A 27,201-nucleotide genomic window follows, 5' to 3' on the forward strand; every position below is an offset into this window, starting at 1 on the left:
GTGGTGCCCTGTGCCCACAGCCACGGTGGGTTTAATCCAGGGACCGGAATAGCCTTTTATAAACAATTCCGTAAGGCCACGAAATTTAGATTTAAAATTGCCGCTTACCAACAAAGTTAACAGTTACTGCAAGGGAACAGTTCATGCCATAATGAATCAATGGCCTTGCCTGGGAAAGGGCACAGCCCCATCAAAGTGAGCTAAGTTGAAAGCTTTACTAGACGTTAAAACAGTATTCCTAAACAGCTGAATGAGTAGACCAGTTTAAGTTTCCCCAGAAAATATAAAATAAAACTTGGTAACAGTTTGCCTGCGAGACTTCTGGAGTCAGTTTTCTGCATATATTGACATTCTCCAAACGCTGTTCCATTTAGATCTTTGCAGAATAAAAGCGGCGATTCATTCAAGAAGCTCTACTGACGGTACACATTTCATATCTAGGATTTAAAGAGGTTATGAACACTAACACAGCCCTGAGAACTAATTAAGCGTTTTTATTTAATCTGAGGCCTTTAATAGCTACATTTAGTATAACCTGTTAAGGCTTAGTTTAACTTTGTACTTTCAAACATCAATAAACTAACTCTCCCTCTGCATTTTTTCAGTAGAAAAACTCTCCGAGCAACACAGTACTATCACTTGGTAATCTCAAGTCCACAACCAAACACACTGATGCTCATAACTGCAAAACCGCCATGAAGTAGAAATGTACTCAGTTATAATGAAGTGCTAAAAAGCGATACCCTGAATTTCAACATCTGACTCGCTGATTTGGGTTGTTGGTTTGGGGTTGGTTTGGTTTTTGTCAAAAGAAGCAGGTACTAGCTTGTGCAGTAATAAAGACAGGCATTTCATATTGCTGTTTATTTCTTTTTAAAAATTAAACAATTCTCAATGTATTATTCCAGCGACATGCTACTAAGCATTCTATACATTCATTTCTTCAGAATAATTCTAACTAGATCTTGGCAGGGATAAACTGAGTAAGAATTACTGACTTTAATAGTACCAATCAGAATTATACCAGTTGAGAATCTGGAAACCTCCCCTGAATCTGACATTTGATTTGTGTGAAATTGGACTACTCATACTTAATACTGTGTTGTCTTAAATACCTTTTAAAATATAATTCATTTCTCTATTAGAAACTGTTGTGTGTGTATTTTTTCATCTTATTCAGAATAAGATAAAAATTTCCATGGGCATTAAAGGGAGTTTCAACTAGGATTTCATAAGACAGGCTTTAAAATAGTGCCTGAACCAGTTCTTCCACAGAGTTCTTGATTAAAATCTACATACTTTCAAGAACTGTTTTCAGCAGTGTAAATTATATGTACTTCAATAAGTTTTAATGAAAACAGTTTTAATTAAAAACGAGTCTGACAGCCTGAATATGCAAAGTCAAACCACAGGATACTAAGTATTTTTCGAGATTTGTCTGCATATCTACAAACAAAACTTCCCTCAAATATCCCATGGAGCAGAAACAATCGGGGTAGCAATTAAAAGATTTTCAGTTGTCAGATTCAAGGTCACTAGTTAAGTTATTCGGTCATTTTTACTTCTAGCAAAACCAATCTCTTACAGGAATGTATCGTTTTGTACGTCATTTCGTACATTGTTCAGAAGCACACTCATATTCTCTATTTTACAGTGTTGTGCTTTTTTAATTTATTCATCTGTACCATTTTTTAGCTGAAAATTATTGTTCACTTTGTACATATCACCCAAGATCTAAACTGTATAATTACATTTCATGTAATCTCACAATTTCATTGGGTAATTAAATGATTCTCTACAGCTTTTTTATCAAAAAAAAAGAATATACAATTAATGAATCCCTGTAGGATTTTTTCCCCTTCACAAGCATTGAAATTACTTATTTAAATACATTGGACCAAATCCTTGGGCATGTCTGAGGAGTTGTGCAGAAATCAGACATGCATGCAAAATGATTCAAAGCTGACCTTTCACACAGGGCTGGATCCTACTGCAGTGCTATATCCTCATCACAGAGAGAGGAAAAAAAAGTGAATGTCTAAATTACATCAGCTATACAGATGGAGTGGACCTTCGTGCATAAAGAAGGTCCGGCAGTATGCCCTCTTAAATTCTCCAGCATTTACCGTTGCATTTTAGGAGTGCATATGGAAAGGGTATATGGAGCTTAATAGCACCAAAGGATTATTCTTAAAATCCTCTGTGGGCAAATTACACTGAATTTAGGGCCAGTTTAAGGGCTGGTATTTTAATTTTCAGCAGCTATACTATTCTAGAGGATCTAGCCCATATCATCATAGTGCAAATGTAGCCTCCTGCATACATACCTTCTAGTAATAATAAAACAATGTAACCTTAAACAGAAGTACAATTTGTTAATGAGGTGTGGTACATATTACTCAGTTATGCACCTAGGCACCTTCTTTCACTGCTAAGCCATCCACTTTTTTCTGAAAACATTTAAAAAATAACATCTCCTTTGATAATATTAAAAGTAGATTATGTGATTTTTTTTTCTTCAGTAAATTAATAAAGTACAGTATAAACTGATTTTTCCAAAGTCATTTCAGTTTAAAATGGGCTGAAAAAAGTTACAATGTTTAATGATAATTTCAGAATAGTAACTAGTTCACAAACATTTTGTTCATGATGAGAAAATTTCCCTGTGACAAAAAAAATAACCGTGTCTTCCAGCAATTTACAAACAGTATTTTAGATGCCACCATCACCTGAAGTTCTATTGATGATGCCTTGTGCCAGCAGAACACTGTCCTACTGATGATCAACATTCATCATCTTTATACGATGAAGCAGGGCATCTTTTTCCATTTGGACCTCAGCAAGAGCCATTTTGGCTTTGGCTAGTTCCTGTTTAAGACATTCATTTTCTTCAATAAGCTGAAAGGATCAGGTGAGAAAAGAGCATTATTAGTACTCCTGCATAGTGACAACTTTCTCCATTAAATAACTTTTAAAATACCATATGCTCACATTCATTGATGAGTACTGGTTTGTTGGGGCTGAGTTAATTGCGAGTGGTTCCCAGTCAATGAGTGTAGAACATGGAGAGAGTTGATGCAGTTAGCTCAAGAGGCAAGATACGCAATGTTTTAGCTATGCCATTTCCATTCTGGAGTGAACTGGAAATGACACCAGCTTCTGAGCTCCAGGAATGAATTCTTATGCAGTGGAAAAAACAGCCGAATTGATGTGTGGGTTCTGTCACCATCAATTAAAAATCCACGTATGACTAATAGATTAGCAAGAGTCTGACTTAACAGTCTAGTCCTTTGTCTTTGGCAGTTGTGTTGTACAGGGATGAGGGAGAAGGAATTTACTCCTTCATAAAACTCCCTCTGATATAAAGAAGGTTTAGTCTACAGTGTATTATTACTGTCTTTAGAAAGTAGTATTAAATGTATTTTGCATGCTGAAGTACTGAACCATACTATAATATCCTTAATTCTTATTTTTCACATTTCAAACAGATTTCTAAACAGAAGTAACCCCCAAGCCCACTCCCAAATAATCTAACAATTATGATGATTAATGATTGTAACATAACTGGGGGGGAAGTCAAAAGGAATTCTTAATACCTCATTTTTAAGGAAGTCGGCTGAGTCCCTGCTTGATTTAGAAGGTCTAGGAATTTCACAAGTAGTCTGTGTGGCTTGGTCCTGTGTTTTATGTCCAACAGGTCCAGTTGCTTGCTGCAATGCACTACTTGAATTCTTCATCTTTGACACATCATTTAGTCTTTGATTGTCTATACCACAGAAAGATACTTAGGAGTACTGCTTAGGCGGTTGTCTTTTTTTTTTTCTTTTAAGTTTGATTCTCATCAGCACAAAATTAAAACCGCTTAAACAAATATACTTGTAATATTAAGTACATTTATATTTATCTCCCAAAATCAAACTGAATAATAATAAAAAAATATTAAAAGTCATATACGCTCTTGGAGGAAGGGAGAAAGGAAAGGAGACATGAGAACCAGCAATACGTAGCTTCCAGCTTGAAGGAAATTATCACATTTTTGTACCGACCAACATAATCACTAGAGAATATGCATTTTGAATAATCAGAAGTTTAAGAACTATTAATATTGCTATTAATATACTGTCTCCAGGTCCAAATGGAATCTGGAGATTGCATTTACATTTGAAGACACAGTGAGATAAACACCTGCAGGATCAAGTTTTTAAATCAGAAAATAACTTAAATGACTTGCACTAAAGAAACTTTCTAGAATTTATAACTGAACTGTAACATCTGTTGAAATACACTGTTGAACGTCAAGGGGAAAAATGAGGGTCATGGTTCTTAGTCTAAACATGCTCTGGATTGTTTTTTCTCTTTTCTAAACATTTCCTTATAGACAAGAGTTTTCTGTTCATTATCCCCTCCTCCCACCACAGACACATATGTGAGGACTCAAAAATGTAGCACTGCAGATACATAAATCACTACTGTGCAGACAGCACTTGACCTATGTCTTTGAAGTCACTGTACCTGAGCAGTCCGTGACAAGAGTAGGGATCAAAGCACTTCAGCAAAAAGAGGAAAAAATATGAGCTGCAAGAGAGCTTAAAACTCTGTATTTTCTCACTAAATTACTATTTCTTCTTGTTTAGCACAAAAATATGACCAAAATGCATTGAACATCTTTAAACAGTTGAACAACATATTAGATAATATCGAGAGATTAAAATACAAGCGAATCATGCCACAGCATACCTCTGAGAAGTCTGGTCCATCTTTGCTATACCTTCCCACCAGGTAGGTCAAGAGGGCATTAAGATCAACCTGAACCCTCCTCTTCCTCAAGCCATACAATACATCACATATCGTTGGAGTAATGTATTCAGGACTTGGATGAAAGGGTGGGCGCACCCTCTGCAATTCTGTGAACATTACCAAACTGAAGGGTGTCTGACACACTGAGAGGACAAGGCTGTTTCAGAGGAACCTGGACAAGCTGGAGAAATGGGCTGACTGGAGCCTCATTAAGTTCAGCTGAAGCCAGTGTGAAATCCTGCAGCTGGGAGTAAATAACCTCTTGCTCCATTACAGGCTGGGGACCAACTGGACAGAAAGCAACACTGCAGGAAATGACCTGTAGGCCCTGGTCAACAAGACAACTTGTCTTGAGTCAGGAGTGAGCTCTGACAGCAAAAACCAGGCACATACAGGCCGTACTCGCAAGCTATAGCTAGCAAGGTAAGGGAAATTACTATGCCCCTATACTCAGCACCAGTGAGACCACATCTGAATACTGGATCCAGTTGTGGATTCCCTAATATGAGGAAGATACTGACAAGCAGAGGACCACCAAAACAGTCACAGCCACGAGGACATGATGTACAAATTGAGGGGCTCAGAGAGATGCACTTGCCAAATCTGGAGACAAGAAGGCTATGGGGTAATCTTAATGCTGCCTTTGCCTACCTAGTGGAAGGGTATAGAGCAGATGGACCAGACTTCCCTGAGGTGCTTGGCAAGTGCTCAAGCACCTCTGTCTTGAGGTGGCAGGACAGGAGGCAATAGACATAAGATGCAACAAAGGAAATTCCAATTAGACATTACCAAAAAATTAACCATCAGGGTGGCCAAACACTGGCACAGATTATTTAGGGCAGGTTGTGGTATTGCCTTTTTGATGCTTACAACTTGGCTGGACAGGGCACTGAGCAACTTGATCTAATCTGCTCCTGCTTTGAGCAAGGAGGACCAGATGACCTCTAGAGGCTTCTTCCAACCTAGATTACTCTATGATTCTTTGACATATCTGTGAAAGATGACAGTAGTTCCAGCTCCAAATGTATTGCCTTGTTACAAGTATTTAGTATTTCCCCACACACGTAGAAAAAAATTTTAAATGTATATGTGTCTCATGAAAATTACAAAGTTAAATCACTGGTCAAAATACAAGTCTTAGCAATCCCTGCCATGAGCTGCCAGGACACGACCGAAACACACGAAATAAAAACTGTTACTTGTACTTCTCAAACAGTCTTTTGTTTTACAATATTCGCTATTACTATCTGTAACACAAAACCAGAAAGACAACAGGTAACTACCTTGGTCATCTATAAAACAAGGCAATTGCTTTGTTTGGTTTGTAGTCAAAGGAACCTTAGGCTTATCATGACATAGTGATATGCACTGGTGAAGCAGATCCTGATGAAATTATATGCATATTTTTATTTCTTTCAGATTGATTCAGCTCTGGGTTGTTATCACAGCCAATACACTATTCAAAAAGGTAGCTTTCCTCTATGTGACTACACTTAATGAATTAAGGTATATGGCAACACAACTTACGCAAATTATCATCAGTTATCTTTTCATTATTAGCCACATGTCTGCAGAAAGGGAAGTATTAATAACAATTATAATATTACAATATCAAGGTGCAGGAACATACAAACCTCTAATAAGAAAAGAGCCATCATCATTTCTTTCTATCCAGAGTATGTCAATATGTAGTTTTATGGGTACCAGCTCAGATGCCTTAAGATTTTCACGTGGACTGTCATCCTAAAAAATACAAGTATTCAAAAATCAGTTTAACAGCAAATCAAACCAGCTAATTTAAGACGTGCAAGTAAACATAACTGAATTTAATTAAACTTGAAAGGGAACATTTCAGAGTAGAATTTTCTAATGGAATCTCCACTAAACTTCTGCTCCATTTTTTTTTGCTGGTGATCATATTAAAGGCCCAAATTTATCTCTGGAGTAAGTCTGCTGAACTCAATATATACAGTTTGACTACAGCACTTCAAAGTATTTTTACAGACATCTCAGATTATATCCCAACTCAAGACATTCTTTAGCTTAGGAGCTCTTAGAGTCAGAGATAAGCAGCCTGCACTATATAGTATCTGATCTTCCCTTGAACTATTTAAAGACTGAATGGGTACAGCTATCATTCTTGAGCTGATTTTGTCTTTTTAGAATTTAGTATAGGATGACACCAGCTGCAGTTCAGTTATATTACTGTACTCAACAGAAGAGAAACTTCACAAATTACTTCTTTTGGGGTCTCCCCAGGAAGTCTTCATAGTTCATTATCCCTGTCAAGGAGAACAGCGCAGCCAGTATGATCAGAAACTATACGTTATCAGCATTAAGGCATATAGCAAGAAAGCTCGTTGAGATACAACTGCCAAAGTTTCTTGAAATAGTACTGAGATTGCAGTAGAAAATGCAAAAAGTAAAATAACCTTTCTTAAATTCTTGTCCCCCATGAAACACACTGCATCAAGTCTCATACAGAAAAAAAGAATATACTGCATTGAATAGGCAATGCAGCGTAAATCTGACCCGTATTTTCTTGCTCTTTTATTACCCAGCTCTGTAGAATTGAATCTTCTGTATGTCAAATTTGCAGTTTGTCAACTATCATGAGCAACTTCACCATGACTTGTGCGCACTGCTGAGTGAGCACTTCAGTGCTTTCGCTGCCAAGCAGACTCTTATTGCCAGTTTATTAATGTATAGTCCCCACCTCAAACAGCTGCTTTCTCATGAACACTTGTCTTAGGTCTGCCTTCTTGCCCATAAAACAGCACAATCTTGGTTTTAAATTGAAATGACTATGTTAAGACTTTCATTCTTGCATTTAGGCATTCACATTTGTGATACATTGAACTCTTGAGGCACAGATCTACAGCTCTTACAGAAAGTGCTTGTGCTACTCCTGTAGTAGAAACAGCCTTAAAGCAGTGCCTAAGCGTCCTCAGGGGATGGAAAAGCTGCATCACAGGAGGGAAGGAATACTGATGCAATTTGAGTAGAACACCGTAGAGACAACAACTGCCCTTCCAGTCAAGAATGATCTTAGCAGAATCAAAGTCTTAGCCTCAGATGCAGAATTGAAGCCGCCATTCCAGTCCTCACTTCGTTCAAAGTTGATATGGGTGATTATTAATTTCCAAAGCAATGTTATAATTATCTTATATTTACATTTGGTTTTTTGTTGTGCCATCCTGTCCTGCTGCTGTCGTGCCAGCCCCCCACCCACCCACCCCCGCCCCAAAAAGCATCCTTATCTTTATATTCAATGGTTGTGCAGCACAGAAACACACCATCTCCTTTAAATGTCTGAAAGAAAATCCCCTAGGACACTTGAGCAGAAGTGTCCTCTTAATGTTACTATTTTAAGCTATGCTAGTGAGAAAAGCTTGCATTATTTAGTATCTGTTTCTAGGTAGGGCAGAACATGAAATCTGGGTTCTAAGAAACAGTATTCAAGCGGTTTGAACTGGAATCCTCATAACCTTTTTCCTTCTTTGTACTGAATTGTCATTGCAAGAACCATCCTCTAAACAGGAGAGAGAATTAACCTCCAAAAACCTGTGTTCCGCAATTAGAAAACCACTACTATGCTAAGCAAAAAAAGCCCAACCAGAAAAACCCACATTGTGCCTCTAGGAACTTGGTACACCTTACCTATAAAACTCCCACACACTGTCACTCTACAAGAGAGACTGGGAGAGGAAGAAAAAAGTATAAAATATTAATTCATATAAATAGCTTGGTCATGCAGAAAACTCCCCGCTAGGCATACCTCAGAGCTAACCAAATCTATGGATTTTTAAATTGTTTTAGTGTTATCTAAAGACCTTCCAGAGCACGATAGCAGTTTCTTTGAAGTTAGCTGTATCCAGATTAGTAGTTTATCATCAAAGAAACAAGAACACCATTTCTTTAAAGCAGCCACATAGCCCATTGTTAACATACTTTTAAATTAATCCTTGCATTAGAAACTTTTATCTTCATAGGCATCACTTCTGCAACAGTTTCATCTTCTAGAAAATGCTGAATGTTTGTGAGGGAAGATGTTAGAAATTCAGCACTGAAGTTGTCTACATGACACTGAAGAAAACCATTTTTTACAGCCAGCAGAGAATGTATGACAGCACTAGGCCCACTTTCCCATCTCAAACTAATCTCAGGTGATGAATTAAATGGTCCAGCCACAGACTTACAGTCAGAACCTGTTGCAAAAGGAAAACAAATTTGCATTAGAATTTTTTGCAATGTACAAAAAAGCAATTACAATGCAATTACTTCTACCTCTATTGTCCAACTGATCCTCCAAATGTACTTCAGAAGTAGTATCCACAAATTACAGCGTTGCAAATACAGAAGTTCAGAGCAAATTTCTAAGTATATCACTTGAAAGTACTACAGAGAAATAAACAGTACAGACAAGGACTAGTACCTCACTATGACAACAGAAAAGGATAATGGAGAAGTATCATCATCCACAAAAAAATCTGTTTTCTCAGCGTCTTGATGATGGAAAAACAATTATTTTTGCATACTTGTCCACTAACTCTTTCAATTTTAATTCAGAATAATATTTAAGTCTGTTCACTCTCTCAGGAGAGTGGGTATTGGAAAGGCAGAATTTCCTGACTCAGGAACTTACTTGGTAACAGGCAGGAACATAAACAGCAATGCAGTAAGAGGAAGGACATGACCACCATTATTTGGGTAGCAGTGGATTTGAACCTTCAAAAACCCCTAGCTGTTTCTTGTTAGTTTCAGTATCTTTAACCAGTAAGGACAACAACTGCAACATTCAACTAAACAGTTCTAAAAATAAAATACAATATTTAAGGTAACCAGACATCTGGGGGAGAGACCAGGAATTGGGGACATGGGACAGGAGAACCAGTATCCATTAGTTGTAGAAAAAGGAAGGTTCACCACCAGAAATAATTACCCTGTGGGATTCTCAAGTCATTTTGTCACTATGATGGCTGACCTACAGAAATCATCTGTATGACAAAAAGCATATTCACAGTAATTCACAGTAACTATATTAAGAAGCAAACACTGAAACTTGAAAGATAGCTGAAATCCAAGTATCTCAAGTAAAATCAACTGAATTATGTCAATTTATATTAGTAGAGCATCTAACTGTTAACAAATTTCAGAAAATTAAACAAACAAAAAAATGTTTCTTGGTTTAAATTCTGGTTCCCTCAGCAAAGTCCAACATTTACAAGCTCAGAAATTGGAAAAAAAAGAAGTGGATAAAAATAAATTTAATGATGAAGTAAGACTTCCTTTTTCTATTTTTGTTTTTCTAATACTACTCTTTCTCTTCTCCCCATATTACTGACATGCAGTTTACTGTAATCTCCCCTTCTTGATCCCTGCTTGTGCATCTACGAGCAATTACCAGACAGCTGAAGAGAAGGCATACAGGAAGCCTACTAGCAGCCTTCTAATACCTGCGATGAGGTTACAATGCCAGAGCTAGGGTCTTTGTAGTGGTGCTTGTCAGAAGGCTGAGAGACAACAGCTCAAATGGCAACAAGAGAGATTCAAACAACGTAAGGTGAGGAAAATAAAGCAGTGGTGCAGGCTTTCAATAGAGGTTGTGCAGTCTCTGCCCTTGGAGGTCCTTTCGTAGGCCTGACAGGATGAAGCCCTGTGCAACCTGGCCTGATCTCAGAGCTGACCCTGCTTTAAGAACAGGATTGGACTAGAGCCATCTTGACATCACCTCCACTCCTCTACCCTCAATTATCCTGTGATTCTATGAAGAGCAGGTTTCCTCTCTGTTGGCTTCTTTGCCGTGTACTGTCATGTTAAGTAATAACGCACAATGTAATAAATGCAGTGTACTTTACCCCTCCATTTCAGAGAGCCTACTCTGAATAATCTGATGTAAGCATACTGTGTTTTTCTTTTGCAGTCCTTGGGCTGCAAGTTACATTTGTTCTCTTCAGTAAAGCTTATTCTGGATGCCTCTACATAAAGGAAAACCATATTTCACAGAATTAGCATTCCTTCTGAAATTACGCATTTGGTATACAAGGCACTTAATTAAAAGTTCTAGGTGTCACTGCTGATCACTTTACATTTGCAAGACACAAGCTTTTTGATACATCAAGTCTCTACAGATATACTCAAGAATCCTGTTAAAGACAAGACATTACAGCACATGAACATGTCTTTAAAAGGTATCATTAGTATATTGCTAATTGCTATTGCAATGCTATTACAACTGTTCACAGCATTAGTATTTAAGGATTCAGGTTCTTGATATGCTAAACCGGACTGAGCCCTGATCAAACCCCTAAAAACTAGATGACAATTCACTAAGTCACACCGACAGTGTGCTGGGTCAGATTCATTCAGAAACTTAGGAGGTCAGCTTTGAGTGAATAAAAGTTATGCAGATTAGGCAACATGTTCACACTGAAGTTACAGCAGCCTCGCAATGATCCCTTTTGCATTTCCCCAATTCTTGTCCTCAAGATCAGGATCTCTAGATCCTTTTCCAGGCAGGCTCATAGAGCATAAGCTGTCTTTATGGACAGATAGACTTTCTGTGGTTGCAAAGCTGCAAAAGTACCACATGTGCTTCACCTAGTCACTGGCCAGCAGACCTAGAGTCAAGCCCCAGGGATCCGCTAGTTACCAGTCGCAGCAAGTTCTCCACCAGACCTAGGAGGAATTCCTGTTTGCTCTTGGGAAGCAGTAGTAGGGGAATGTTACCTGTTCAGTTCCTCTTATGCAATATGTGATACTATTTCTAAAAACTTAAGACCCAGTCACTCTGAGATGCCTCTGGAACCTTCAGCTGTGGTTTATAAAAGGCCTAAAGAGAATCTACAAGATGAAAAAGACATTGGGGCAAAACTGGGTTTGGTCCAGGTTCCTAATAATTGGAGAAGTGGGCCACATCCCTAGTGGGGATGCTGATATGGTACCTAGAAAAGTTAAACACCTATGTTCCTGGACAACGTGCTTCCTCTGAGAGGGAGCCAAACTAAGGAAAACAGACACATGCAATGCTTATGGATACCATGTATAATTAAACATGCCATCTCCTAGAAAACTGCTCCAGAAGAGTACTGGGAACCAGGTTTTGAGCAGTCAGGAGCAACTCTATCAGTTTCTGTTTTGTATGTCTGTTTTAAAAAGAAAGAAAGAAGTGGGACAAGAGGAGGAGCGAGAAGGATAATTAACTTTCTATATTCATCCCAGAAAACACGCAGGCTAGTCAACCATTCTAGACCAAGTGCAATCAGACACATATAGCAAGAGACAGTAACTTTATTCAGGTAATACTGCCTCAATCTGAATATAATACAGGTCTGAAAACTGTAATTTCAATTTTCAGTATAGCATGTGACAGACACTGCCTGGAGCTACAGCAGCCCGACAGAGTAATTAATTTGTTTTGCTATCTGTAAATTAATTGGGTTCCTCTTTCTGTATGGTGCCCACCTCTCATGGATGACTTAGTGCAGCAGTACAGTCTGGGCATATGCACGTATCTATTGGCACTACAGTCTGGGTAGACGAACAGATCATCAGTCTGGGTTGACAAGACCAATGGGAAGAAGTGTAAATGAACATGAGAATCTTCAGACTCTGTTGTGAACCAGAACCTCTCCATTTGCTACCTCTATGAACAGAGGTTTCCACAACACTAACAGCCATGAGTCCATCATTCAACCCTTCCAATGTTTTAATGTGAGATCTAGCACTTTTTAAAGAAGAAAAGGGGCGGCGGGGCACACTGCAAGTATCAGCTACCTTTTGTGGCTCTAGTCCAGGCAGAAGATAATTAGCTACCAACAGTCTTTGAGAGGAAGGGCAACTCTCCAGAAGGGAGAACAACAACCATTCTGTCCAGTAAATCTCTGCAACTGGTTTGGGAAACTTTGTTTCCCTCAAGGATCTATAGTCTTCCCACAAATACAGAGAAAGAAAAAAGCAGTATGTACCCTAAGTATTTCCAGACCAGAAAAGAGTGCCTGTGTCATTACTAGAAGAATCCACCAAAGTGTAGAAAAACAGTGGGTAAAAAAAGCCCACATGTTCAGCTTCAGCCCTCAAGTCAATCGTGGTTATCTTACAGATAACTAAAAGAGGCACAATTCAAGAGAGGATGGAGTAAAAATTGCATTAAATAATTCAGAAGTGGCTATGAACTGCTCTTCCCTTCTCTTCCAAGCATGACAAGGTCTCAGCAAAAGCACTGTCCTTCCCAGAGGACCTCTGCCATACTCCATGCTCTCCTCTTTTGTTACTGCTGCCAGGTAAGATTTGATAAAAGGCATCATACTGCAGCCAGCCCTGCAGGAAGTACAGCAGCTGCCACATTGCCCTCAAACTTATTCCAGCTATCAGGCACACTTTTCCATTTCTACACCTACTACATTAACAGTATAGTAGATTTTAAATCGTTATTTTTACACAGAACACCTTTGTAAACTGTAATTATGACTTGATTTTTCATTGCTCTGCATGGCTCCTCAGTTTACTGGTTACAATTCATTAAGAATTAAGAATCAGGAATTGGCGAAGTTTTATTAAAGGTCTTGGGAGGGGTTGCTTTTACTGGGATATTTTCTTAATCTTTTGCTCACTCAGTCTTTTAGTTATATTTTGTTACCATTATCTCATTTAAATTGTTTCTTTTCTTTCTTTTTTTTTTTTTAAACTGTTTTCTCCCTTAGTTCTTCTATTAGAATAAACATGGGAGATGGGGAGCAGCAGTGGCTGCAGCAGATTCCTCAGTACAGCAAGCACAGCCCTACAGTGGAGAGAAGGAAAGATGCACATTAAAGAACAGGAGTAACCAGCGACATAAAGAAAAAACAAAAAAAAAGTATTGTTGGCTCACCCATCCAGATACCCACCAGAAAGAAAAAAAGGAAGAGATACGAAGTGGAAGTATTTGGAGATTCCAATCACATTATAACCTTACGTCCATAAAATAATCAGCCAGTGCACAAGCCTCTCAATCAGCTGAACCAGAAGAAGCAGGTTCTAGTTTTAGATACACATGAGAGCAGGAAGGTGTCATGTTCTTACTATTTACTCCCTCTTGCTTTCACAGAGGATATGACAGATACAAAAAGAAATCAGTTTGCCCGCTGTATGAACTGAAGGTCAGCCATGAGCCTTCCCTGCTGGACCTCCTTCTTGCCTTCAGATGCCTAAATGCCAACTGCAACACCACGCAACAGCTGCCCAGGCAGCAGCTGCTGGCAACTGCTCAGCTTACCAGTAAATAGTTTCTTTACCTAGAGCATCAGAGGCTGTACCACCAAGCACAACTTCCTGACGAAAATCCATGCTGCTGGAAGGCTGGGAATAAACGGCAGCCAACAGCTGCTGTAGCTGTTTCCTGGGAAAGAAGATGAACCAGAAGCAGGAAGCAGGTGCATCAAGGATCTGCCCCAAAAACCCTACAGCGCAACAGAGCTGCATCCAGCAATCCATGTGGAAGGCTGGCAGAGGAGAACCAAGCATACTGTGAGATGAAGTGGCATGCCAATACATCATGCCAAGAAAAAAAACTCACAGTATGTGAACTAGGTTTTCTGGCAGAGAATGCATATGTACTCATGCCTAAGAACAGCTCTGACAATACACTGGTTGATCCACTTGTACAGTATCTGGCATGAAACTACAATCTGTGTTCCTATCAAGCTGAAAAAAAAAAAAAAGAAAAAAAAAAAAAAAAGGCTGTCCTTGCAGCTCATCATCTCTGACACAGAGTCAAGTTAACTTTTCTTAAACCGCAGATTATAATTATAAATCTGTTTAAACTGTGGATGTTAATTTAATCTAGAGAAATAGATCTTGAAGAAAAGAAACAGCCCTTCAAACCAAGGTACATTTAAGCAAAGTACTGTTAGAACAGTAAGGGAGTTCCATCTTCATAAAACAATTAACATAATGCAATGCAACTTATTTGATTTTTTAAAATCAAACTAGTGACTAGAACTCAATGCAATGCATGTTTTTACCTGCACTATCAGAAACGGTTCCATTTTTACTTCCTTCCATTTTAATCTATGGCAATCAGGAAAGAAATCAGAGTAAATATTCTAAACCAGCATAAAAAGGATGCTATTGTACTAACATAAAACTGCTTTTTTGTTTTAGGGCTAATACAGTGTTTTCATTTACTTTGAATAAATGTTTCAAACTCCAGTTTCACAACACTGAGATATCATTGTTAGTTCTTACCAACAGTTCTGTTGCAAAGATAGTGTCGAACACTGATATTTCCCAACTGATTTGGTACCACTTGGTTGACCTGGAGGCATATTTCTGTGTCTTCACCTCTGATGTCAATTTCACCATTAACACCAAATATTTGGAAAACTACAACAGACATCTGTCAACAAAATCAAGACAAAACAATTTAAGATTGTAAATTGAGTTTACAGTGATTACTGTTTTTTAAGTTCTGTCTAAACTTTTTCCACCAACAAAAGGGAAAGACTTTGTATCCATGACTCTTGCTCACAGGAAAGCACAAAGTTTTCTCATTTCTTCTTTTCTTTTTGTACCCATTGGGTTGACAACAGGTTGCTCAACTGTCTGTCCAAAGACAGGCATTTGTAGTTATAACCTACTAATACAATTCAGAACTGGCCAGAAAAGCCATGAAAGTGAGACAGACTTTCCCCACCTATGTGACATCTGAAGTTTTCTAAGGTTGCATTCAACTTTATGCATATCATAATCATAACCAAGCATTCACAGTGCTGAATCAGACCAGGGTAAAGAACCAGGACAGGCTACTGAACTTTGGCTATCTGCATAGTAGTCAGCCCTTTTTCCTCTACCTACTGGATTGCAGTAGCTTTCAAAAAAAGTAGCAGCCAGTTTCAAAACTCAGCTTTGGTATCAGAAGACGTATCTCCATCATCATTACTATTATTTTGGGCTCATTTCTCTGATGACTTTTGAGTTATATTCTACAAGTAGAAAAAAAAATGTTAACATGCATTTGCATAACACTCATTGATCTCTGGTTTTCCATATTACCTATATGCACAGATTGGTTCCTTTTAAATAAATTTTCAATCATTTAAGTGATCTGCCTTTTTTATATTTTTTTCAATGAAGGTGATCTACAACTGTTTTAAAGCAAAGGTAGGATTACATGACTAATACTACTAAAAGGGAAAAATACGTCAGCAAGCACACAACAGATTTTAGTAAATTCACTGTTTTACTTTGGGCCCATATACTCAGCTTTCCAGTTCATGACCTTAACTGATATAAGAATATAATTTAAGAAGCACAGATTAGGGCAAGGATCTGCAAAGAATAAGCAGATAGGCAGATGGAAGAAGCTGGACTCTGCATGGTGCCTCAGGGAGGGAATCTCTCTGTACACGCACTATTCTTCTAATCTTCTCCAGATAATGGGCATTGTCCTGAAAATCCTGGACAAGAGGCATCTTTGATCTGACCCAGTAGGGCGGCTGTTATGCTCCTACTTGCAAATACTACAGAATGCTAGCAGTGCTAAGGAAACAACTCCACGTAAGAGATGTCAGTTATGGTGCTTCTTTTATCTATACTCAATGATGTTTAAAAACCTCATTTTAAATGTTATGTTCAACAGAGCATAGAGGAACACAATGGCATTACAAAATACTGATACGCATTAAAGCAGAAATATTTTCTGACGTTTTAAAATGGCCGCTGTCATTTATCAACAGTGGCTATAGAGCAGATTAGGACAGTGAATGCTCAGCGTAACTTGGATTTTAATCTTCATTTGTACTTAATACAGGTGCGCTAAATGTATAAGCTTACATAATGCACTAACAAAAGCTTCCAGAACTAGCTGAAAAATCACCTCTATGAGCATTCATTTTCACTCTATTTTAAGGTTTAATTTACTGAAGCACATATTCTAATGAAATTCAATATTACCATTTCTTCACTATTCTCATGCGCATTCTCTGAAGCAGCGCTCATGGCATCTGGAGATGACCCATCACAATTTTCAATCACTGTGCCTCCTTCATGGGCAGTTTCTGATGGACTTTGATAGTTTGTGGCTGTAATACCTTCCATATATACATCAGAAAAAACACAAAGTTAGTACAGCATAACTTGAATTACTTCTACATTAAGAATAGTCGGCGTCTGTTACTGTATGCATATATTAACTCATTTTTTAAGATGAGCTGAACTGCTTATCAAACAAACATTTATGATTGAACTGCCAAATCCATTCCTCTTACAGGAAATTCACAGTTCTAGATGCTATGCAAGTAAGGCAGGGTATAGCAATAAAACCAAAATCGCACCCTACATGTGCTGCTTAAAAAATTGTGAAGGACCTATTTTAGTCTTCCAAATAAAATATAAAATAGATCCCGCAGATAAAGAAGGTTAAAGATTCCAAGCCATGTATCCAAAACACTGCATAGCGCCTTTAGCACAAATGTTTGTGGTTTTATGTTTAGAGAAATAAGCTATATATGCTTATGTTAGGACAATCATGGTAGTGTTTCCTTGACAACTAAAAAGCATGCAGACTTAACCTGCAGTTAAGTATTGTTTAACAAGCTGAAGAAACATATAAGGGTTATTTAAAATGGAACATGTATTTTACGGCATTCTCCCACATAAGCACATGCAGGAATACTCCTACAATCCAAATATGTAACAGGTTTGCAAGTGAAGCATTCATCTCATTACTGCTCTAGACCGAAAATAAATCCTACAGAAAAAACACAGTCATTCTTTATTCAAAGTAGAATTTCTCACAAAAGCAGCACCAATAAAGTCATCTTATCATATTTCATGACATTAGAAATGACAAGTCCACAATACTACAGACTACACAAACATAATCACCACATGCCTGAACTCCTCCCTCAGATCAGGAGCAGACACTCATGCACAGATGAGCAAAAATGGGACAAATACCTGCTGTTAGAAAGTCAATAGCTAGGAACTGCTCTGTAAGGTGACTACCAAATATATCTGCCTGGTAATTAGCATGGTTAAGTATTACTGAAAACTCATTTCTTTTTCATCTGCTTTTAAAACTAAAGCCTCTTTACCACTTCAAGCATAACACTGATTCAGGGTGCAAACCTGTAAACACGGCCAAAGCAATGGCTTTTATGCAAAGCAGGGAACAGTTCTGCTTAATTCAGAGTTGCAACATAGCAGAGCAATGCTTTTAGTCTCCTTAAGAAAGGAAAATCAAGTAGCATTTAATTAAGTAGCACTACTTCAGCAGCACGCCTTATTGCTGTCCCTGAAATGGTGTAGTGTGAATACACTCGATATCAGTGACTGGAGAAGCTAACACAAATAGCGCTGTGAGGTATCCAGGATTTGCTGCACAACAATCCTTTTCACTATTATTTTAGTAACAAACAACATGTTTATGTATTGCTTAAAAATACTTTGTTAAACCTACTTACCTTTCTCCAGAAAGCTTTGGCTGTCGCTTCCATCACTCTCTATCAAATGATCCTCTAGCATCATACTATCAATAGAGATGGTATCCAGAGAGACCTGTGATGGACTTCTCTTCATGTTCTTGTAAGAAACAGAGAATGCAGGGAGGTTGGACGGGCAGCGTTCCTTAGGCTTTGCACTTTTAAAATATAAAGATATTAGGAAATTATTATTTCAAATTAAAGGAATTACCTAGAAGTTACTTTAAAAAATATTCTCTAAACCAGGCAAGATATACAAGAAATGTCTGATTATTCAATAATCCTTTGGCAAGAAAAAGACATAAGCATAGAAACAACATGCATTCCTGTAGATAAACTTATCAATATTTTTTTCAAATTTCATACCATTTAAACTGAAAGTTTATAGTTTAAATCAATTAACTAACAGTTACTTTTAGCTTTCATTGAATGCTGGATACTGCTTATCCTGTATCTTTATATACTTTTAAAAATTTTCATCTACTAGGTGTTCACTTCCATTAACCACTCCTGAAAGTATGTGGCCAACAAGATTGATAAATATTTTCAAATAGTAGGAAAATTGCTTTAGTATTAAATCTTCTATACCTTGATGAGGACTGGGATGCAAACATTCTAACTGAAGTCACTTTGTCTCTGCCGATTTCAGGTTCTTCAGACTCTAAGCCAATTTCTGTTTCCAAGTCAGTGACATGGTTAGGGCAGCCTTCAGTTGTGCCTTCCTGTTCACTTAACTTACGTGAGGGCATGTTTTTGTCATCCTCTTTATCAATGAAGAACTCAGCAGAATCTTCTCTCTTACTTAAAAAGGGTGCTGAATCCCTAGGATGCAAGCTACTTTTCTCACTCAGAGGTCCACAGACCTCCTCTGAGTCACTTCTGCTGAAAAGTCCACTGCTTCCTCCTTCACTCGTATCTCCCAAACCTTTATCTGAAGCATCATCTGAAAATGACATTCCTTTCTGAAAATCCATATTACTGTCCGATTTAAACAAAAGAGGATCTATTAAAATTCCTTTATTAACTTCAGCATTCAGAGGCTTGCAGTCATTCACATAATCAAAATTAGCAATACCAGTTTGCACTATCTTATTGCCAACAAATTTGCTCTCTGAAGTAAGAGCTTCCCCATTTCCCAAAGGGGATGCCATGGGACTTCCTTCTTCCACAACTGGAGAGTTACAAGGGTTTCCCTGAGTCACTGGGTGTAGCAGCAAGGCTAGCTCTGCACTTTTCAGTAGGATCCCAATGCAGACATCTGTTTGCTTTGCAGGTTTTCCTGTCACTGCTTCTACATCGTTCCTTAAGTTTTCCAGGAGCAATACAAGAGATTCATGGAGAAACAGCAAAAAAAGATACTGGTAATGATTGATCTGCACGCTTACATGTTTTTGAACGTGGACAAGCACATGTACATCTGCATCACAGGAAGAGCTTTCAGAAAGCACTCCTGAAGCCTCTGATGTTTGAATGCCATTGGTCAAGGGCTCCGCCTCACTGCTGTAATACTCCTTTAGAAGTTTTTTACGTTGCAGTCTATTAGCAAGATCACTAGATTCACTTTTTGGAATGTTCAAAGCTGTCTGATTATGCAATACAAGCTCTTTTTGTGACTTTGCAAATCTTATTGGCTGGCACATCCAAAGTGAAAGTGGGAATGAGTCCACAAAGCTTATTGGTCTGCCTTTACCACTTTTCGTTCCTTCATAATCTATCCAAAACTGGGAAAAATGCAATGCCCAAACATCAGTAGCTGCAGATGTCTTTAATGCATATTTATTCAATTTTGGGATGATATAACCTTTATAAACATCGTGCATTTTAGTATCTTGTTCATGAGCATGTCTCTGAAAGATCGGATGCAAAAGATTAAAATTCTTCTGGGACTTAGGAAAAGTGGTGAAAGTTCTACTGAAAAATTCACAGTCTTTGAAGTTCTGAAACAAAGCCTCTAGATCAGAGTGCCTGCAGTTTGGCGAGTATCTTGTATTTGTAGCAATCATCTCTGAACTTTGAATGGAAAGTGCACGAGGTTGATCTTTATGAATTTCAGGTTTGTTTTCAGATGGGATAATGAACTGCAAGAGAAATGTATTTTTCTAGTTAGAAATATATAGATTAAGAAGGTATACAATTAAAGAAACAAAGTAATAACCATGACAGCTAAAATGAATATAATTTTATGAGAACTCCAGTATACTAAAACAGGGATAAATCTGGCTCAGATCATCATTTGTGTTTCCTCTCATTTTTAAGAAGGATGCTGTGGCATCTAAACCAGTGTTTGTACAAAAACGTAAGAATCTCAGGCTTTTCTTATCTGAAGGATTTAGAATTATGTCAGCTAAATTAGGCTGAAGTGTCTCATTTCTTCAACTCAGAAACAGCTTCTTAGAAAGTTTCTTCAGGTGTTCCAAGTATTTACAACTTTGAACTCCAAATTATAATTCTCTGATTTTAAATCTGATTTGTCAAATAGGGCTTTTCACTACACTGAGTACTACCGTATTTTTATTTCTATGTTAAGATACAAGGAAACGATTAAATGTGCCAACACAGCTGACATTCTTAACATTGCAGAATACAGAATAGTTATTTTGTGACCATTATCTGGTAATCATAATAAGTATTTTTTTCATCGTAAAAATATACTCCAACTCCTAAAAACCCAACAAAATAGTTCAGTATACTGGACTTAGTTTAACTTGCGTATCTTTAATGCAAGTTAAAAAGAAATATATATTTTAAAAGAAATATATATTTTATGCCAAATCCTGTATCTGATGATGTTAAATATGGACCTTGGCACACTGGTTTTGCTAGCATCAGTGACACTACCACTGAAAGATCAGAGTAAAAAACTCATCCTAAGGACACTTAAAGCTTCATCACTCCCATCTTTTTTGTAAATAAAAGGACTCAGAACAAAATAACCAAATATGTAACTATATAATAATTAACTATACAATATGTAACCATCAAGCACACCAATAATAAAAGATTCATCATTTACTGAAATAAAAATTATACAGTTAATACAGGGATGAAAGAAATAATATGAATCAAGGTTTGAAGGATTTAAGAACGGTTTTATCTCCTTGTAGTATAGTGGGCTATTCACATGCAGTAATTCAATATCAGATCAGCCCGTATTCGTAGCTGCCTGGTTGTTAGTTCTCAATTGATTTCATTCAGTACAAACCATGTCCTTTTAAAGTTCCATTAAAAATCCACCAAGAGCCCTATGAAGATAACCATCTCTCCATACACTGACCTTTTTAGAACCCTTGAAACCTCTCCTGTAGGCACCATCAAAAAGACTCACTGTTTTGTTTACCTCTGAACCAATGTTTAATGCAAATTGAGGGGGACAGGAGCAAATTGTCTGCTCTATAATCCTTCTCTCCTCCAGAGAAGGAAGAGACAAGGGAAGCAAAACTGTGATGTTCAGCTGTATTAGCAAGTGCAACTCCTCTGGAATAAACATACAGAGAAGTTGCATACCTGAACTACCACCAAGGGCCAGTGTGAAACAAAACGGTGAGAATGTGTTTTGGAGAAGGAAATAAACCTTCAGATGAACTGCCTTCTTTACTCCAGGCATTCACTAACAAAGTGAAAAAGTTTTGATATACTACAACCAGAGGCACAAGGGAGGGCCCTTGCATCAATATAGAGTGCAAATACAAATTTTTTGCTAGTTATTTTTACTTCAGTGCTCAATTTTTTTTTCCTTCTGCTTCATCAGCTTCATTGAACATAGTGAAATGATTTGTTAGTACTTCCATTCAAGTCTTCAATACAAACCCAAAATACCCCTAGGACACAGATGAAGTATGGAAGACAGATGTCTGTCTTCAAACCATCATATCCTGCATAGTTTTCCAGAGCAGCGTTGCTTATTGCATGGGTGGGTTGTTCATTTATTTTTCCATTTATTCCTTAAGCTGCTTTGCTAACAGCTTTTCAGAATAAGATAAAAAGGGTTTTCTTCTAAAGAACCATAAAAACACTCCTCAATGCCAGCATACCTTTAACATTAGTCCATCAACTCTAACATCAACATGTTCATCTGATTTTGAATTGTCATTTAACTTGTACATGGCCATGAACTGAATAAGACTCTGTTTCAAATCCAACACAAACTGATTTAGCCAAAGAATACTTCTCTCATCCAGGGTGAACTGTAGAGCATTCAGCTGACCATACAAATTTGGACATGGAACTACAAGAGAAAACAAAAAAAAAAAATCATGAGAATAAGTAAAATATTTAGGGGTTGGTTTTGGTTTTTTGTTGTTTTTAAAAAAACCCACCAAAACACAAGTGCAGATTTACATTTTCACCACTTTTTATGCCTGAGAAAGACTGGAAACCCAGTCCTTTGGTCCCAAAGAAGAATAAATTGTTAGGGGATACCTAAAGTGATGCTTCTTCCTCTCAATCCAAGCAAGTAACTGAGTTTTTGAATGTAAAAGCTAGTATTAGAATAGAATGAAGTCTGAGGAGAGAGGGAGACTGTCCTCATTACACAGGAAGGGCAGGACCAAGAAGATCTGCCTTCCTCAAGTCCCATCCCCAAGAAATCCACTGACATTTCAGTAGATAAAACAGGGCCAGCCCCATAACACATTAATAAAAGTAACTCCAGCAGACCTTCATTGCACCTTAGATACTGCTGCAATAGTCTGAGTTCTTTTACGTAGTCATTGAGTTCTTTCATGTAGCCAGACAGTAGAACTGCAGAAAAAATAAATTATTCATTCTCCAGCATACATGTGTGTGTCAATAAAAATTCCGTGATTTTTTTCAGATTCAAAAGCCATGTTTATAAAAAATAGTATTTACAGGAGTTTGCCAGGAGCAAGGACTGTGGAAATGGAGCAGTGCTGTGTTCCTTCAATTTTAGAAAGCCACTGCCTGTTTCCAGTTGTCAACCTGGAATCAGTAATAAGCTTCATAAAGGTGAAAGTAGCACACAAAATTCATAGTTTGGTAGAAAAAAAAAAAAAGCCTTACTAGGAAAGTCTTTTCCGTCTGGGTAGTAATATTCAGTGAATTCAATATGAATAGCTGGCATTTCTGGTGGAAGATAAAGTGACTTCTTATTGCAAGAGATCAGAGCTTTAGGGGAAGAACGACACTGATCCGCTGTTGAAACCTGTAAAAGATAAAAAGATTAATTTAATTAATGCATTACATTTTTATGAAACATTAAGCATTTGTAGCTGCAAAGCACTGCCCCTAGTAGGGTAACACTCCACTGCTCTCAGATGTAGATCCCCAACTACACCAAGTGCTGACAATGAGACGCACCTAGTTGCCTTGTAGTAGAAGCAATCTGCATAGAATAGTTTCACAAGAAAACTATACAGTATTAACAGTACCAGATCCCCCTACCTTGATGCAAGGCAGGAGGCAGCAAGTCATTTTCAAAGGTGTTCAGCAGAAGCCTAGAATGATCTGGTATCTTTACTGCAAACACTACAGCTCCTGTGTAAGCAATTATGCTAGGACATGGTGTATTTGCATACTGTCTGTTCAAAAGGATCACATATCTAGATGATAAGGGATAGATAAGCTAGGTAAGTTTATTACACAAGTGTTTGGAAGTCTTTGTACAGTCCTAAGGACAGATTTCAGTACACAGGCTGACTCTCGACGATATACTGCTAAGTGAGGTGTACAGCACACACCTGACAGAGACACATATGCTTAGCTATGCCCAAAGGTCTACTTCACAGGAGAATCAAGATACTACAGAACAGTAATCCTCCATTTCTGTTTCCTTCCAACATAAATTACAAAGCATGAAAGAGATAGTCTTTTGATACACATTTCACCTTAAATTTCTTGGAATGTGCCCTACTTCAAAATGTTGTCAAAACAAAGCTCTTTCATCCAACACTTAGTAGATCAGACTGCTAGTTCAAAATTAGCCAATGTATTAATATTGAATATATAATGATGTCCACTTGTATTAGCTTTACTGGAAATAATGAATATATAACCTTTATGAGCCTGCTTCACTCTACATAGCCATATTCAAGCTGCAAACACCTCTGTATTAACACACACAATAATTCAAGTAATAACAGCTCTATTGAGAAAAACATCTTTTTGTAAATTGTATAGAAATAGTGACAATTTAAAAAATTGAAAATTAATTTGTGTAGGGAGGAGGAGACAAGAATCTGAAGAGTAGAAGGCAAATGAAAACATCAACAGTACAAAATGATATTATAAAACCACTTCAAACAGCTGAAGGCTTCCAGCAGCAAGCTGCAACCTCCCACGCTACCAGAATCAACATGGCAAAAAACCATTGAAATCTGGAACCAGAACAAGCAAAAGTCACAATGACTAAAGGCACACACTAAGCATTTTGTTAGAAATTTAGAGTAGATCCTCCCATATAACTAATAATCTGTCTTATGAGATATACTCCTCCTTTATTCCAGTTCCCTCCTACTAACACCAAAGAGTGAACCTGGACCACAACCAGAACTAAAACTACTCATTCAGACAAGGTGTGGGGGGGTGAGGGTGTGTGCGCGTGTGCCGGGGGAGGAAGAATGGATAAAGTATCTACTCAAAATATCACTGGAGAAGGGAGGGTCTGGAAGAATAATTTAAAAAAAAATTGTGATGTACTTTGAAAAAGATTATTAACAACAGCATGAAACACAAAACCACATATTAAAACCCTGGGTACCTAACACAATACAATGAAACCATGACATTTCAAATGTGACAGTTTGGGGAGCTTGGATCCAAAACATATTTGTTATAGTGTATCATCATTTAATGTAAAGGTAATAAAATATCCACAAACTTTAACAAACCAGAAACAGGTCCATAAAGGTCTAATCCAATAATGAATGGAAAGACTTCTATTAATTTCCATGGGCTTCAGAACCGTCCCTTAAAAAAACATAGTTATGTAACAGTCAAGGGCAAAATAGCCCCAGTTTTACTAACTTGAAGAAATGTACCTGATATATATTGAAATCTGCAAGTCTAACCACAATAGGACTAGACATCAGTTTGCCCTTTGGTTGTTGGGAAGATACAGAGGAAGCCCTAGGTGTTCCTTTCGGTATCTGTTCCTTGCCTGTAGGAAAGAATAGTGATGGAATCATTGAAAAGAACAGTCTTTTTTAGAACAGTTTTAACATTTCATGGAATTAGAGCACTAGTGATGCAAACAAAGTACCTGTTTGTAGGTTCTGAGGAGATACAGCGGGTGGTGATTTGGGAGGAGAATCTGTGACCTGGTCCTTAACAGCCTGCTTAAGCAGTTCAACGTTGCTTTTGAATTCATTTAGTAATTCTTTGGCCCATCCACTTCTAGTTTTAGTGGCATCACTATAATGCATCCAGTGATTACAGCTGTCTCCTGCAAAAACGAGGAATGGGGGAAATATTAACTCATTTGGAAGTTCGCTTGCAACCTGATGACAATTTTATACTATTTCACAATTCTTCTTCAAAACATAATCTCACTGCATGCTGTAATTATAGAACAACAGAAGTTATAACAGACGTTAAAACAGAAGTTACATATTACATAAAAACAAGTCTCACTGCTTCACAAAATCACTCAGAAAACAATGTAATATTGCCACCCGCCTTTTAACACCAGTTACTAATGCTCAAAACTTCATTGAATACTTCTGGTTCACAGAAATTTGATGACACATTAATGTCATATGTGAGAACGTGCAAAAAAAATGTTCCATTAAAAAAAGTGAAACCAAGTAACAGCACAATGTTCTCATGCTCATTTTTTCCAAGCTTTATCTTTCCTTCCAGAACTGTGTCCTAAGAAATTCCTGGTCCCTTTCCAGAAATGTATTCTCTTTGTCTTGGCTCTCTAGCACCTCTTACGGCACACAAAAAATAAGGTAAATTCAGTCAGTGCTGCAGCGCACATAGCCTTAAAAATCAAGCCCAGTGAAAATTCTTTTATCCCTAGCATGTTTCTGTCAGTCAAACATTTAAACCCCTGAGAGAAAGTGACACCTCTGCAAACAGTCCCCGTAAAGACTGTCTACCAACCTGTTCAATAATAAGGATGCAATACAAATAACTTCTGTCAAGTGGTGTATCATTCTTTAAATACCAGCATGTGAAAACTTATTTTATTTGGGACTTAATGAGGCTTTGGATACTTACACTGGGGACTGAGTAGATATGGTTGTTACTAAAATAGGAAAATGTTTTGGGAAAAAATTGTGACTTCATCAAGTCTAAATTTCAGCATGGAAGAAGCTTTAAGGGAGGGGCCTTATCACAAGAGACATTTTTCCCCACCCTCCTGCCTCACAGCCTTTTGATGGTTATTCATATCCTTCAGGCTAAGGAAGAAGGGAAAGGAACATGGAAGAAAACAGGAAGAGAGCAAGAGGGCAAATATATATTAAATTCAAGTCCATGAAGCTGGGATTCTCCAAAACAGGGCTGAAGCGGGATCACCCCAAGCACATAAACTCTGAAGTACCTACAGGACAGCAGCATTACAGGCAAAGCTCTCATACCCCTTCTGGGAAGTCAGTATGGGCAGGTATCTCTCTGAAGTGCTTGCACACTACTAACACATGCAGCAGTAGGAACATGTGGGAGCAGGAGAAACTGGACATCTGCATGCGGTTGCAGAGCTATGATCTCACTGGGATCACAGAGCCATAGTGAGATAGCACACAAAACTGAAATGCTGCAAGGGATGGACACAAGCTCTTTGGGAAGCACAGGCCAAGAAGGCAAGGAGGATGAATAGCCCCTTCAGTGAGATCAGTGGCAACATCTGGAGCTCTGTCCTGGGATGAATGATGAGCGCTTACAGGTTGGGATTAGAGGGCAGACTCAAATATGGATGACATTGTGGTGAATGTCTGCTACAAATCATCTGATTAGGAAGATGATGAGGTCGTCTTCAGACAAA

At 37.9% G+C, this 27,201-nt stretch overlaps 1 protein-coding gene across 2 annotated transcripts in view; it reads right to left on the reverse strand.

Annotated features, from left to right (window-relative positions):
* Positions 1–837: 837 nt before the first annotated feature.
* BLTP3B (bridge-like lipid transfer protein family member 3B) overlaps positions 838–27,201 on the reverse strand; it is a 61,048-nt gene continuing 34,684 nt past the window's right edge. For both annotated transcript variants that reach the window (XM_080394130.1, XM_080394131.1), the window contains 12 exons: positions 25,474–25,656; positions 25,253–25,371; positions 23,277–23,418; positions 22,289–22,482; positions 18,846–20,335; positions 18,240–18,415; positions 16,729–16,865; positions 15,022–15,172; positions 8,749–9,005; positions 6,432–6,540; positions 3,597–3,766; positions 838–2,898 (listed from right to left, as the gene is read on the reverse strand). In XM_080394130.1, the coding sequence (XP_080250256.1) occupies positions 2,773–2,898; positions 3,597–3,766; positions 6,432–6,540; positions 8,749–9,005; positions 15,022–15,172; positions 16,729–16,865; positions 18,240–18,415; positions 18,846–20,335; positions 22,289–22,482; positions 23,277–23,418; positions 25,253–25,371; positions 25,474–25,656 (3,254 nt within the window). In that variant the 3' untranslated portion in view covers positions 838–2,772. The remainder of the gene's footprint in view (positions 2,899–3,596; positions 3,767–6,431; positions 6,541–8,748; positions 9,006–15,021; positions 15,173–16,728; positions 16,866–18,239; positions 18,416–18,845; positions 20,336–22,288; positions 22,483–23,276; positions 23,419–25,252; positions 25,372–25,473; positions 25,657–27,201) is intronic.

The sequence above is a fragment of the Falco punctatus genome, assembly GCF_963210335.1.
Source record: "Falco punctatus genome assembly, chromosome: 6".
Taxonomy (NCBI): domain Eukaryota; kingdom Metazoa; phylum Chordata; class Aves; order Falconiformes; family Falconidae; genus Falco; species Falco punctatus.